General features: G+C 38.8%; 1 protein-coding gene across 1 annotated transcript in view; it reads right to left on the reverse strand.

The window, feature by feature from the left end:
* FAT4 (FAT atypical cadherin 4) overlaps window positions 1-14,064 on the reverse strand; it is a 270,297-nt gene that overhangs the window by 73,097 nt on the left and 183,136 nt on the right. The window contains exons 3-4 of the mRNA XM_075615613.1: window positions 8,735-8,996; window positions 6,429-6,779 (exon numbers count right to left, since the gene is read on the reverse strand). Of these exons, the coding sequence (XP_075471728.1) occupies window positions 6,429-6,779; window positions 8,735-8,996 (613 nt within the window). The remainder of the gene's footprint in view (window positions 1-6,428; window positions 6,780-8,734; window positions 8,997-14,064) is intronic.

The raw sequence follows: 14,064 nt of genomic DNA on the forward strand, positions 1-14,064 counted from the left end.
CAACTCCCCCCCTCCATGCTGTTACTTGTCACCATTTTATTACCCTTCCAATTTTTTCTGCTTTCCAAACCATTATTTTAGCCATAGATTCCTTTGTAAACCAGTATTGCAGACCTGAAGAAGAGAGGAGAACTCTCGAAAGCTTGTCCAATTACATAAATTGTTATTCCAAATAAAAAAGGTATCACCTAATACTGAAGAATTCATTTATTCTGCACTATATACAGCTGAACCCCATTATAACGTAGTCTTTTGGGGGCCACAGAATGAGACCGTGTTATGACCGGGATCGCGTTAAAATTTCGGTGCGCGAGGATTTACCGGCATCTAGATCTCTCTCCTCACTTCATAGGGCTGTGTCCACGTGCTCTCCTCTCTGCAGCTGTCAGCTTTCGTGCGCGGCGTCGCAGAGGAGGGTCACATGACACAACACACAACACACATTTTTTAAACATTCAATTCAATGCTTTATTGCTAACGGACACATACACACACACACCTACTCCATGTGGGAATTGACATTCGTCCACCGGTGAAAGCAATAGTACTAAGGGGGACGAATCCCCTAGCTGTGGCCTTCCCTATAGTACTGAACTTTAGTTTGGCACAGGGCCTAGCTGGGGCCTAAGGGGCAAGGTCTGGGCCAGTCCAGGAAGCACTTCTCCCTGGACACTACCTTCTGTCTTTCCGCCTCCTTCAGCACTGACTCGCATGATCTCCGCACGCGGAGGATATCCTGTTCTTCTCTCCTGCTTGAATCTCATTGGCTGTGTTAGTCCCATGTGTTAGTCCCTCCCCATGAGGATTCTGGGACATGCAGTCCCGCTGCTGTATATGCGGAGCTATTCTAAGATGACCACCGCAGTCCTGACACTGCGCATGCATGCCTCGCCACACTGCGCATATGTGCCTTGCCACACTGCGCATGCGCGTCTAGCAACATGGCCGCCCTCACGCTCCATATCGTTCGGAGCTCCGGACCCAGCCAGACAGTGGAGCAGTTCCCCTCTCACCTGAGGTAAGGAAGGGGACTCGGCTACATATACATAAAAATAGAGATACAATATAAAATGCAATGTAAAAGAACATTGAGTTTATCGAAAAGTTACAAAAGTTAGTCCATATCTTTGTGGCCCTTGAGTGTATCTTTGTGCTTATCGATCTGCAAAACCACAGTAGGCACTAATAAGTGGCTGTGAGGATTTTCCCTTGAATACTAATGTAGCGGGTGTACCCTTGGGGTACTATAACTACTGATGCTGCTGTCACCTGTGAGGCTAACAGTAGGCCTGAACCTCTGCCACTGGGAGCCTGGGATATACTTACACACGGTGCAGCACCTCCACTGATGAGGGATCCCAACGTGGTGGGAGTGTGCCCTCACCAGAACAACCATACAGTAAATACACACAGTGGGATAAAACAGTATTTACTGAGCATGTATTGTAACTTCGGCAAAACACTCATTGCATAACATCATTACATCATTCATCAGAATTATCAGGGCACCACCCCACATGTCAATCATGGCATTACTTCACATATCAATCATTGCATCACCCTTTGTCCTTGGTGTACCAATGTGCCAGGGCACTTAACCTCTGAGTGTCCACCAGCTATAAAGTTAATGTGAGTGTGAGGGATAGCGCTTGCCTGTGTTGGGGCCTGTTGGTGCACTTATACTACCTCCCTGGTCATAGTCCTGAGCAGGATAATCCTTTGATGATCAACAGCTCCGCAACGTGATCTGCTCCTTGTAGGAATGAGTACACCGTTTTGACTCCCCAGGGGGGGGATCCCCAGCTGGAAGATCCTTTGTGAACAGTCTCTGCTATGGAGTCAGATACTCTTTCAGCTACATGCTGAACTGACAGCCAGGCACTGTCCTGCAGCATCTCTCGCTCTCTCTATGAGTATAGTGAAGGAGTCCCTGTCTTAAGGCAGTTCCCTATACCATACAGTAATTCTCTATAGTGTCTCAGGGGACTAACTGGGCCCTGGGGGTATACCTCTGGCCCAGTCCCTGGAGCACTGCTCTGTGGACACTACCAGCACCTTCAGTGTCCAGTTCTTGACTCCTCACTTCCTGTCCCAGCAGGCAGTAGTCTTTCCTCGCTTTAGAAGCAATCCAGCCATTCCATTGCTATTGCACATCACCTGGCAGCTTCTCTCTAAGCATCATGGGAGTTGTAGTCTCTCTGCTGCACACTTAACATTAGGACCGCGTGCGCATAGGACACTGCGCAGGTGCAACTCTAATGGCCGCCACAGAGTGCCCTTAGCATGCCTTAACCATTGAGGACCCCTAACTTGCTTTCACTGCTTCTGCGCATGCGTGACTCTGCGTGCGTGCGCGCACAACATGGCGGCGCCCTTCGGCGGGAGCCACCGGCGACTCCGTCGCCCTGTCGCAACATAACCACAAGTGAGGGTAAGGAGGGGGGAAAAACCGGGAGCGCGAGGGACCTGGCTACATCAACGTTTTGAATATTTTCACTGTTATCAATATTCAGAACTACTGTGTGTGTGTGTGTGTGTGTGTGTGTGTGAAACTTTGCGAATAGTAGTTAGTTCTTTTTAATCCCTGCATGCATTAATCTTACCCCTTCATAACTGTCTTAAGTGTAGTACAGTATGTGTAAAGGCAATGTGCAGGAAGCTACTACGATAAAAGCTTTCCAAGCATAAAGAATATTACACTGGTACTAAACACTGCAGATACAAGTTTCAGTTTCAGAGATAAAAGGAAAGAGGATGTAGAACACTCTCTAGAGACTGAGCTGGATGATAAACGAGGGAGTTATGGTGACAGTGAGATACACTGAATGAAGCATAAATAGGAACACGACAATAACATTGGGAATAAACTCCCAAGTTAAACCAGACAATAATCTTGTGTTTATCCAACTGCAGACTATTGAGAGCAATTTGGAAGCTATTAAAATAAACATTGTTTAGATTTAGCATTTTTTAATTGTGACGAATGTGAATGTGGACCAGGCTGCTCCTAAATAGATTACTTTACAAAAATGGTGTAATACAGTAACAATGGAGTCAATAAATTCATAAATAAAAAATAAATAGAAGCATAGGGTTTTCTTATGCTGTTTAAAGGAAGATACCAGGCAGCACAACTCAGAAGTGAGTAATCCATATCTGTAGTTATTGATGGAACCAACAATGTACTGGATCTTACTATTACCTAAAATAAAGCTATTTCACACGGCTGGAAGTTCATGGCTACATGCAATATATTGCATTATTTTGCAGTGTATTCATATTCATGGGGGTTACTGCCAACATGAGCAGCAGCTTTAATCATTAATAATAATCCACATCATCTTTTAAACATGCTTTCTTTTTTGCATGGTCACCAAATAGTTTTCAACCAAAATGTATTCAGGCTATTGAGTTTATAATTTAAATAATGTATTTTAAGCCAATGCCTGCATGGTCTTCGCATCTGCTAAAATATATAGTTTGACTTCACAGAGAGTGATAGAAGTGAAAGATCTATGACCAAATGGTATATCATCAATATGTTAACTTCAAAGTCATTGCTAAATAGTTTGTAAAAGATCACAAAAGTAGCATGTGAGATTGGAATGCCTGGCTACTGGCATAGATCCATGCAATAATTGAAAGGCAATGCAAAAATATTAGCAGAAATGACATAGCCCCATAAACAATATGCTGTCAGAAGAGCATACATGCTAGAAAATAAGATCATCTCCAGTTAAATGAATGCAACTGCCATTTTTTGGGGGCCCTACAGCATATTGAATAAGGCCCTCTGTGACTGAATGTGCAATTTTCAGTGCTATTTAGGGACCACCTTGAATTTAGGTAATGGAATATAGTAACTTGTATTATAAAGATATGGTAATGTCATAAGTAATTGTTGTGTCTTTAAAATATAAACCAAAATGCAATTATAGTAGAAATAATTAATAAATACAGTAACTTTTAAAAAAACTGGTCATAGAATGATGGTGTCTTCGTAGATGTACGCATATGCTCTGAAAGTATAGGGAAACTGTCATTTACATTTTGTTAAAGCTGCAGACCCCTGTTCTGATATATAATGTTTCTTTTTCTAATTTGTTGAACAAGGGTTCCTTGATGAAAGACAATCACTATTTTACCAGTGGGGACCCAATATTTACAAGGTATACCTGTTCATAACAATATTATGCATTGGAAAACAAAAATTGCCACTGACACAATCATTGCCAGATAATCCATGAATAACAGCAACTATACCATGTTCACCGTGCAGTGGTTGCCGCAAGCAATGTCAGTGTTTTGGATGTCAAATATCTTATGAACCGGTAGCTCTCGGTGGCATTTTTGCTTAAGTCAAACCACCATTTAAGCAAGATGAAAAAATAAATATTTTGAGAGGTGGCTTTTAATTGTGAACAAAAGCACATTGAGATAATTTAACATAAAAAGCATGACATAATCACATGGTGTAATACGTATTGACGATGTAAAATATTGCTGAAATGAATATATTGTTGATATTACTGAAAAGGACTGGGGGGGGTCTATGGAGAGGAAATTGATAGCAGTGTTCGGAATCCATTTTGTCTTTGTATGTGTTATATGTCAGTATGCGTGTTGTTGCAAGAAGGAACTTTGCTCCAGAGGGGGATATGGATTATGCCTTGTTGCTCAAACACTCAAGTGTTGTGGTCAGCTAAAAGAACCAGTTTAGGTTAGATGAATTGATTTTTGGAGGCAGTCTGGGATAGATAAGATGACCTGTAACATGATTGGTTTAGAAGATGATTATCCCCTCATGTACAGGGAATGAATTGTGTGATGTCATTATATTCTGCCTAGTAACCTATTTTAAACAAAGCAATCAAAAATGTATGTAAAGCCTGCTTGGGCCCTCCCCTGGCAGAGAGTCTCATTGACATTTGTATGTATGATCATACTCTGAATCTCTCGCTCTCTGACATACACACACTATCTGATACACACACTCTCAGACATACACACACTCTCTGATACACACACTCTCAGACACACACACTCTCTGATACACACACTCTCAGACATACACACACTCTGATACACACACTCTCAGACATATACACACTCTCAGACATACACACACTCTCAGACATACACACACTCTCAGACATACACACACTCTCAGACATACACACACTCTCAGACATACACACACTCTCAGGCATTCACACACTCTCAGACATACACACACTCTCTGATACACACACTCTCTGATACACACACTCTCAGACATACACACACTCTCTGATACACACACTCTAATACACACACTCAGACATACACAAACTCTCTGATACACACACTCTCTGATAAACACACACTCTCAGACATACACACACTCTGATACACACACTCTCAGACATACAAACACTCTCTGATACACACACTCTCAGACATACACACACTCTCTGATACAGACACTCTCTGATACACAAACTCTCTGATACACACACTCTCTGATACACACACTCTGATACACACACTCTCAGACATACACACACTCTCAGACATACACACACTCTCAGACATATACACACTCTCAGACATACACACACTCTCAGACATACACACACTCTCAGACATATACACACTCTCAGACATACACACACTCTCAGACATATACACACTCTCTGATACACACACACTCTCAGACATACACACTCTGATACACACACTCTCAGACATACACACACTCTCTGATACACACACTCTCAGACATACACACACTCTCAGACATACACACACTCTCAGACATATACACACTCTCAGACATACACACACTCTCAGACATATACACACTCTCTGATACACACACACTCTCAGACATACACACTCTGATACACACACTCTCAGACATACACACACTCTCTGATACACACACTCAGACATACACACACTCTCAGACATACACACTCTCTCAGACATACACACACTCTCAGATACACACACTCTGATACACAACGTCTCAGACATACACACACTCTCAGACATACACACACTCTCTGATACACACACTCAGACATACGCACTTTCAGACATACACACTCTCTGATAAACACACTCTCAGACATACACACTCTCAGACATACACATACTCTCAGACATACACACACTCTCTGATACACACTCACTCATCCTCTCTCCATATCTCATCCTCAAAATACACACACAAGCAATAACACTAACAATACACAGACAATACTTTCCCTCCACTGCAATACACAAACACACTGCCTCCTCTCCCCCACAATACACACACACACACTACCCCCTACCCCACAATACACAGACACTGCCCCCTTCCCCACAATAAAAAATACTCCCACAAATGCTATAACAATGTATTATATCTCATTAATAATTAGAAATAAAACACTACATACCTTCATCAGCATCAGTGACATTAAAGGTGAGAATTGTTGATCCCTGAGGAAGGTTTTCTATTACGGATGTACTGTAGGAGTTCATGCTGAAGACTGGTGAATTATCATTGATATCCAAAATGTTGAAATATACTCTAATACATGAGGATTGCTTTCCTCCATCTTCTGCACAAACCGTCAGTATGTAATACTGTTGTACTTCATAATCTAATGCACGTGTTACATTAAATACTCCGGTAACTGGGTTCAAAAAGAATATGCCATCTTCATCATCATCGCTTACAGTGTAAGTGATCTCTCCATTAACCCCAGAGTCATCATCAGTGGCCAATATTGCAGCTACTATGGAACCTGAGAAACGGACAAGAAAATAAACCCCATTAAATATGATATATAAAACTTTTACTATTAAAATAGCTTAATTGATATAGGTTGTAACTGACACAAATAAAAAAAAAACTGGTTTCAGAATAATGATGATTTAAAATACTGATGCTACAAAATAATGTTCATCTAGAAAATAAAAAAAATATGTATGTTAACTGCTGGTAATGGGAATGAATGACTGATTGTCCATGGAGCTAGACACAAACCAAATGAGTGAAATTGTCAAATTTGTTCTAATCTGTGCCTTTAATATATACAAAAAATAAATGACAATATTTTTGCACTGTTCAAGAGTAGTAAAACGCTACTACAAATCAAAATGTCATCACATGTTTGTTATTCAGTCCAAATATAACAGGGTGTTTCAAATTTTCGTACCCACAAGATCCATTAACGCTAAAACATGATAGATGCATTCAATAAAAAAAAGCATTTGTTAGAAATTTAACATTGTTCCATGATGAAGAAGATCCCATAAGTAAAATCAAAATCTGGTTGTCTCTTGCAAGCTTCTCATGCTTTTAGCTTGATCTGGAAGAACTTGACATCAATGAGAATATTTCAGGCACTTGACTGTTCTATGGAGGCCTTTCTACATGACAATTCGATCATATAGATGCAGCCACCAGTATTAGAACTCTTGCCTGGGTAAAAACTAAGGCATCTCACAGTAAATGCCTCAACATGCCTCAACATTTCTGTGAGATTCCTAATGGCTCATCGTATTAACACAGCTGGGGTCCCTGCAGGCCCATTCAGTTTGAATTTTGCCCTAGATTTTCCAAGGCAAGTGATCTAATACCGGTGGCTGCATCTGTACCTTAATAATTGTCTTTAACATTTGCATGTTGTGCTGTGCGTTCCTACAAACTAGAATGACACTACATAAGTTAAACACGTAGGTGTTGCATTTTTTTTTAAATTGTCTTTTTGACATAGAGTGAATGCAAGTGAACAATTTCTTGGCACAGAACTGAAACTAACTTAAAGTTGCAGTCTCACAGAACATACCAATAAAATGTTTGGTAAACGACTTACCAATGTACTGTAAGAGACGTTGATACACATAGTGTATCATCATCATAGTAAAAATAGCAAAGTGGGAAGACTAGGTGAAACCAAGTGGTTCTTACCTACACGTTTCAATGTTTCTATATTTCTTCACATACTAAGCAAATGTATCTTTTGAGTTAAGACTATGATATAATCAACTAAGTCTTTCTCCTTCCTTATTTGTTTCTGTCCTTTTGACACTGTTACCATAATCAGGCAAGCGCCAAACAGGAGAAAGGGAAAAAGGAGTTACTGTGCAAAATACTGTGCTAAAGCTACTTGCAGCTCAACATACAAGAAAAACATACAAAAGTGCATAGTGGGACTGAACCCTTCTGTAGAATACGGTGTAACTGTTTCTAAAATTTGTTTGATACATTTGTTGATATTGCTTATTGGTGTCACCTTAAAAATGCCCAAGGAGGCTAGGAAGCTCAGAGAAAGACTTTCTATTTCATTTCGAAAATGTGAATAATAATTCCCCATGTCTGCAGGTTTATAAGTCAGAAAACGGGCTAGTATAATACATGTATTTTATTTCCTTGTGTAGAATATCTTTGCTGTGGAAAATACAGCACGTGTAGCGTGTATCTTTGTGTAAAGTGAGTAACTGTTTTCCTAGTTTAGAATAATATTAAACTTGCAATCATGTGCAACCCGAATCGTACGCCTTCATATAAAAGACATTCCATGGAGAAAATCATGAAGAAAAGGCAAACACAGTGAGGAAGCATACACACATGGAAATGCAAAAAACACAATCAAACATGTGGTACCAGGTAGTTTAAAAATGATGTTTTGGGCTCTTCATTTCTTATTAATTTCTTTTAGGGTCAAGTACCCCAAAGTAAAAATGAGCTACTTACCTGGGATGGTGTCTTCTGTTACATCAAAAGAATAGACTGGTCGGGAGAACTTGGGTATGTGATCATTTACATCACTGATTGTGATGTTTATTCTCATGTCTGAGGACTGAAGACCATCATCAGCTCTCACCAGCAGGGAATACTTGGAGCGGCGCTCTCTGTCAAGGCGTTTTGTGGCTATCAGGTCTCCTGATTCTGGGTCAATGCGGAAACTGTCATCAGCACCACTTATGATAGTGTATGTGACAAGTGCATTTGCACCCTATATGAAAACAAAACAAGCATCATAATGTTATATTGTATCAACATTAAGACCACCCAGAAAGATTAAGCACTTTCTTTCTGGGAATTAATGCAGGGACACTGCACTGAAACTTACTGCAGTTCCCTCAAGTAATGTAGGTAACTAAAGTGGGGCTGTGCCCATCTATAAAAAAAAACAGGGATTTACATATTATTTCCCATACTTTGATGTTAAATGTGAAATGTTGAAAAAATACACTGCACTCAGTACTATGGTAACTTCTTTTTTTTCTCGATTCTTCCTATATACTGTTTCATAGAGCCATAGTAATAACATTGATACTATGCTTACTTTCTTTGTACTGAATATTGGGTAGTAATTAATGTACCAGCATGTAAACAACATACTGTAGGAGGATACATGGTTAATGGTATAGCTCTATGTCCAGGACATACTTGAAAACGAGATGTAACTCTCAATGTATTACTTTCTGGTAAAACATTTTATAAATAAATACATGATGTTCAATATTGAGCTTTTTGGCACCTAAATGTCCTGTATGTTGTTGATCATCATATCTTGCATTCAGTAATCTTATCAGGGGGACTATCGCTATGGAGTCACTATGTTTATTTAAGGGAGATATGTCTTTGTTTGCATTGCATCTGATGAAGGATCCAACTGTCTAGACGCATAATGTGATGGATTTCTATGGACTTCTTAATTAATAGACACGTAAATTTCCGATTTGGGTTAGTGGGATCTCCCTAGTAACACTTCTTCATCTTATTAATATCTTTGAAGTATATCTGTACAAAACAGGCACATTAAATGGTTTGTGCAACTTGTAAAGAGAGATCTAACATTAACAGATGTATTTTGGTCAATCTTTTTTCGTAGCACCTGCAAACTACCAACTATTTTTTCGTAGTTGCCAACAATTTCTAATTTTTCTGTTTCCTTTTATTTTTGGGGTGCAGCGCTCTTCCGTATTTTAAGGAACAATTGCAAAAATAAAGATAGGGTACTGTGATTTTTTTTTTTATTAATCTCTTAGCTCTACATTAATATTGAAAACTGTTCCATGAAAATATTTGTATACATCTTAAAAATAAATTATAGTTCTTAGAAGCTGTGTACTATGCTTGTTTCTTATTAAGATAATTTTACCAGGAAAGGTACATTGAAGTACACTATACATTTCATTTTCAAGTACATTTTGGGAAGGCATTATGAGTAGAGATGGGCGAATCCGCCAAACACTCTCCCTGGATTTTAACGCATTTCCCTTCCAAAATCTTTTTCGCTGCGTAAAATCCGTTGACGGGTTTGTAGAATCTAATCCGCGGATTCAGCAATCCGTTGGCAAATTTTTAAGAATCGGTCAACGAATTTCTGAATCCGTGGATTGAACTCTACAAATCTGTCAATGGATTGCGGAATCCGTGGCGTGTATTGGCAATAATAAAAAATCTGCACAACGTGAATCCCTCTTGTTGAAATTGATCCACGGACAAAAGGAACCAACTGATCCGTTGCATATCGGAATCCGCCCCCAAAATGTGCCCGTCTCTAATTAGGAAATAATGGGCCATATTTACTAAGCAGTACTAAGTCATGGGACACCTTATGGCTCATCTTATGGTGCTGTGAATTGTCTTATGACCGTAAGCGCTGTAAGGTGTCTTATGTCTCAGGGCTGCTTAATGAACAAAAAAAAAGGCCCAAAGTGATTGTCCCTTGTAGTCATAAAATCCATAAATTTGTGTATTTAGGACAAATACCAAAAACACTATTCCACAGCACTCACAAAACCCTGGGGAGGGCTTACGGAATGGAAAAGAATTTGCTTTTGAACACATTGTAACCGATGGTATTGTTACCAATGGACACAATTTGGCAGGTTATGCCCATTACATGTACGAAAATGAAGCTGACTAAGGACGCTGGAGCTTTCCGCCCACGCTGATACTGCATACATCGGAGACACAATTTAACAAAAAAACACCACATATAACTTGTGAACGTGGTGTTAATCCTGTAAACACATGGTAACTGTTTTCCGCTCATTACTCTCCAAATTATTTACACTATTTTAAGTCAGTGGATACATTCTGTCATCTCACATGGGTAGCATGATATACATAAGGGAAAATCAGACTGAGAAATATAACAATTTGTGAATTTTTGAACGAAAGATTTTGTGCTCTGGGACATTCACTTAACTTGTAATCCTCTTCGACATATAAATAAATATTCCTTATTCTAACCTAATTGATGTTGTGAAGCAGTTTATGTGTTGAATTGAACATCCTCCCAAACATTTCTCATTTGGGAATATGACTATGCTAAGACTCTTCCAGAACCTCAGTGTATATATTACTATGTTAATATTTATTATCAATTTGGAATATGAATTTTAATGGGGTTAGAGCAATGCAGCTTAATATGTAAGTAACACCTAGGCACTCTGAGATACACATCCAGGAAGTAGAACTATTGATGGAAATACGCATCAGTATATCATAAAGGACATTTAAAAGTCTGCCGAAGTTAAGAAACATTGTCCTAGATAATCTAAAGGTCGAATGAAATTATTGGCGTTTTCAGTTCAACGTCAATTTTATTTATCAACCTATTCACTAAAGTCATATCACCAGTGGTAAATCACAGATAAAGGGCTTTTTACACCAGCGATATATCAAAGTTATTCTTACTGCATTGCAAATGAGTTGTTAACACCAAATTACTTATTTAAATGCTATTCATTTATCTGGCACTATCTAACTACGGACAAAAAAATGACAACAATATGTACTGTAGCTACCCTAAGCTTGTGTCATTGTCTATTTATATAATGGTCACTATATTCATACACAAGATTAGACTAGCCAACGTAGAAAGATTAGACTAGCCAACGTAGAATGCTAAAAATACATAATATTAACAATATTGAACATATTACTACATTAACCCCTTAGTAGCCTAAATGGCCAGCTAGTCATAGCCAACCCATTATTTGTAGTGTTTTTATATTGTAGTTTAACCCCTTTGGTATCTGATGGCATTCATTTGCAATACATTAGTTAGTCTCAGGCATCATTTTCCCCCATAGGGATTTTATAAAAACTCCTATTTTATAAGCCTACGAGAGAAAATGTGTTATTTGCATGCAGTTTTTGGTCGTTATTTTGGTTCTCATGAAATGCCACCAAAATGTAAAATGAGTTAATTAACACAGTTATCGAGCATATATCATTCTTAGAGAATATGGCAATATATATAGCTAGTTATTCGCCACAGCGCTAATGCATGTTTCATGTATGCAAAGGAGAACCATGTTGTTATTCATTCATGAAGAAATCATTCTTAGTGAATGTGATAACTGGCATTTCCCCAAAATATCGCCGCAATTCCATCATTTGCATATTGTTCATGGGATTTTGTTATTGTAGGTAGTTCTGTGCACAGCACAACTTTAACTAGGATTCTGCAGAAAACCAGCAAATTGTGTGATTCTGCTCTGTTATTTGCTTCACCATGTTTTATCTTTTCCATTTACACAATGAAGGTGTTTGATCAGTCACTGGCTGCGATAGGTTCAGGTTTTACTGTAAATGAAAATTGTACACAGATGTTTTTAACGTAATTTCCAGACTCCCTTTCCTAAATGTCAACACATCCACAGCAGGGACCTGTGTGACCTTGAAAGCTTTTGTGTAATATGAACATGTAAATTATCTGCGCACAGATTTTTGTACATGACCTTTTTAGACCACATAGGTAAACTCTTAAAATATGATAATGTGTAAAGAACATGAGTCTATGCATTATTAAAACAACATTTCAAAATACATTTTATGTTGGTCCCCAAGTAACACAACATGGAAAAAAATCTACTTCCTCATTTGAAAATAAATATGAAATCGTAATACAAACTCTCATAGTCTTTGTATGCACTTCCAATGTTTAATACGTGCAGGTCCTTGTCCTACTTTGGTTTAGCTTTCTTCTTTCTTTTATTTAAAATAGAAAATGTGTACCTACGTTTTTTCTTAGTTGTATTCCTTTTTTTCTTTACTATGCAGTTCTTATACATTGATGGGCTCATTCTCTTTTTCCCAGGCTCTTAAAAAATGGTATTCTCTGTTTGTTTCCCTCTGTACTAATGTTAAAACAACAATCTCTAGTACAGGGGGCTCAGCTCCAGTCCTCAAGCCCCCCTCTCCCCCCCAACAGGTCAGATTTTCAGGATAGCCCTGCTTCAGCACAGGTGGCTCAATCAGTTCCTCCTTTGACTGAGTCTCTGAGCCACCTGTGCTGAAGCTGGGATTTCCTGAAAACCTGACCTCTTGGGGGCTTGAGGACTGAAGTTGCGCATTCCTGGTCTAGTACATTTGTGGGTAATAGAACAGAAGTTTTTTTTTAGAATCCTATGACCTTAATGTGAATTGTAAATGAAAAATCTCTGAAAACTTCAGAGAAATATTACCCAGGAGACTTTCCTTCAGCAAAAAGAATCATGTCAGGTTTTTAACTTGAAAGTATTTGTCCAAAATCTGTGCTCTGCTCCTTGCACTTAGCAGTATATCATATTGTCCTATACCTTGGAAAAACATTCTTAGCCAATTTAACATGTCTCAACTAACCACATTCTTTATTTTTTCTATCTAACTACATTTTATTTTTCTCATAAGATCCAGCTACAAAAGCAAAAGTTTTAACCTGGATAAATAATAAATGGCTCATGTAACAGGTGAATAGCAAAGCAATCCAAACATTAAATGCAACACAATCCACCATTTAAATAAATATTAGACACGTTTTGATAACCAGAAACCAAGCGGAGCTTAAGTTAAGTTGATTACAGCCCCTAATCATTTTCTTTTCAATTCTTTTTGGTAATTACTATAAATCGTTACCTCATCATTCTTAGGGGGTTATTCATCCAGGCGTCGTAACAGATAACGCACCAGAAATAGGCGTTAGCTCCCATTTACTTGAATGGGAGTTAATGCCTATTTGGGTGCATTAACCTTTAACAGAGCTTGGCGGATAATACCCAATAGCAGTTAGGGCCAGTCTG

This window comes from Ascaphus truei, chromosome 1 (assembly GCF_040206685.1).
Source record: "Ascaphus truei isolate aAscTru1 chromosome 1, aAscTru1.hap1, whole genome shotgun sequence".
Classification (NCBI taxonomy): domain Eukaryota; kingdom Metazoa; phylum Chordata; class Amphibia; order Anura; family Ascaphidae; genus Ascaphus; species Ascaphus truei.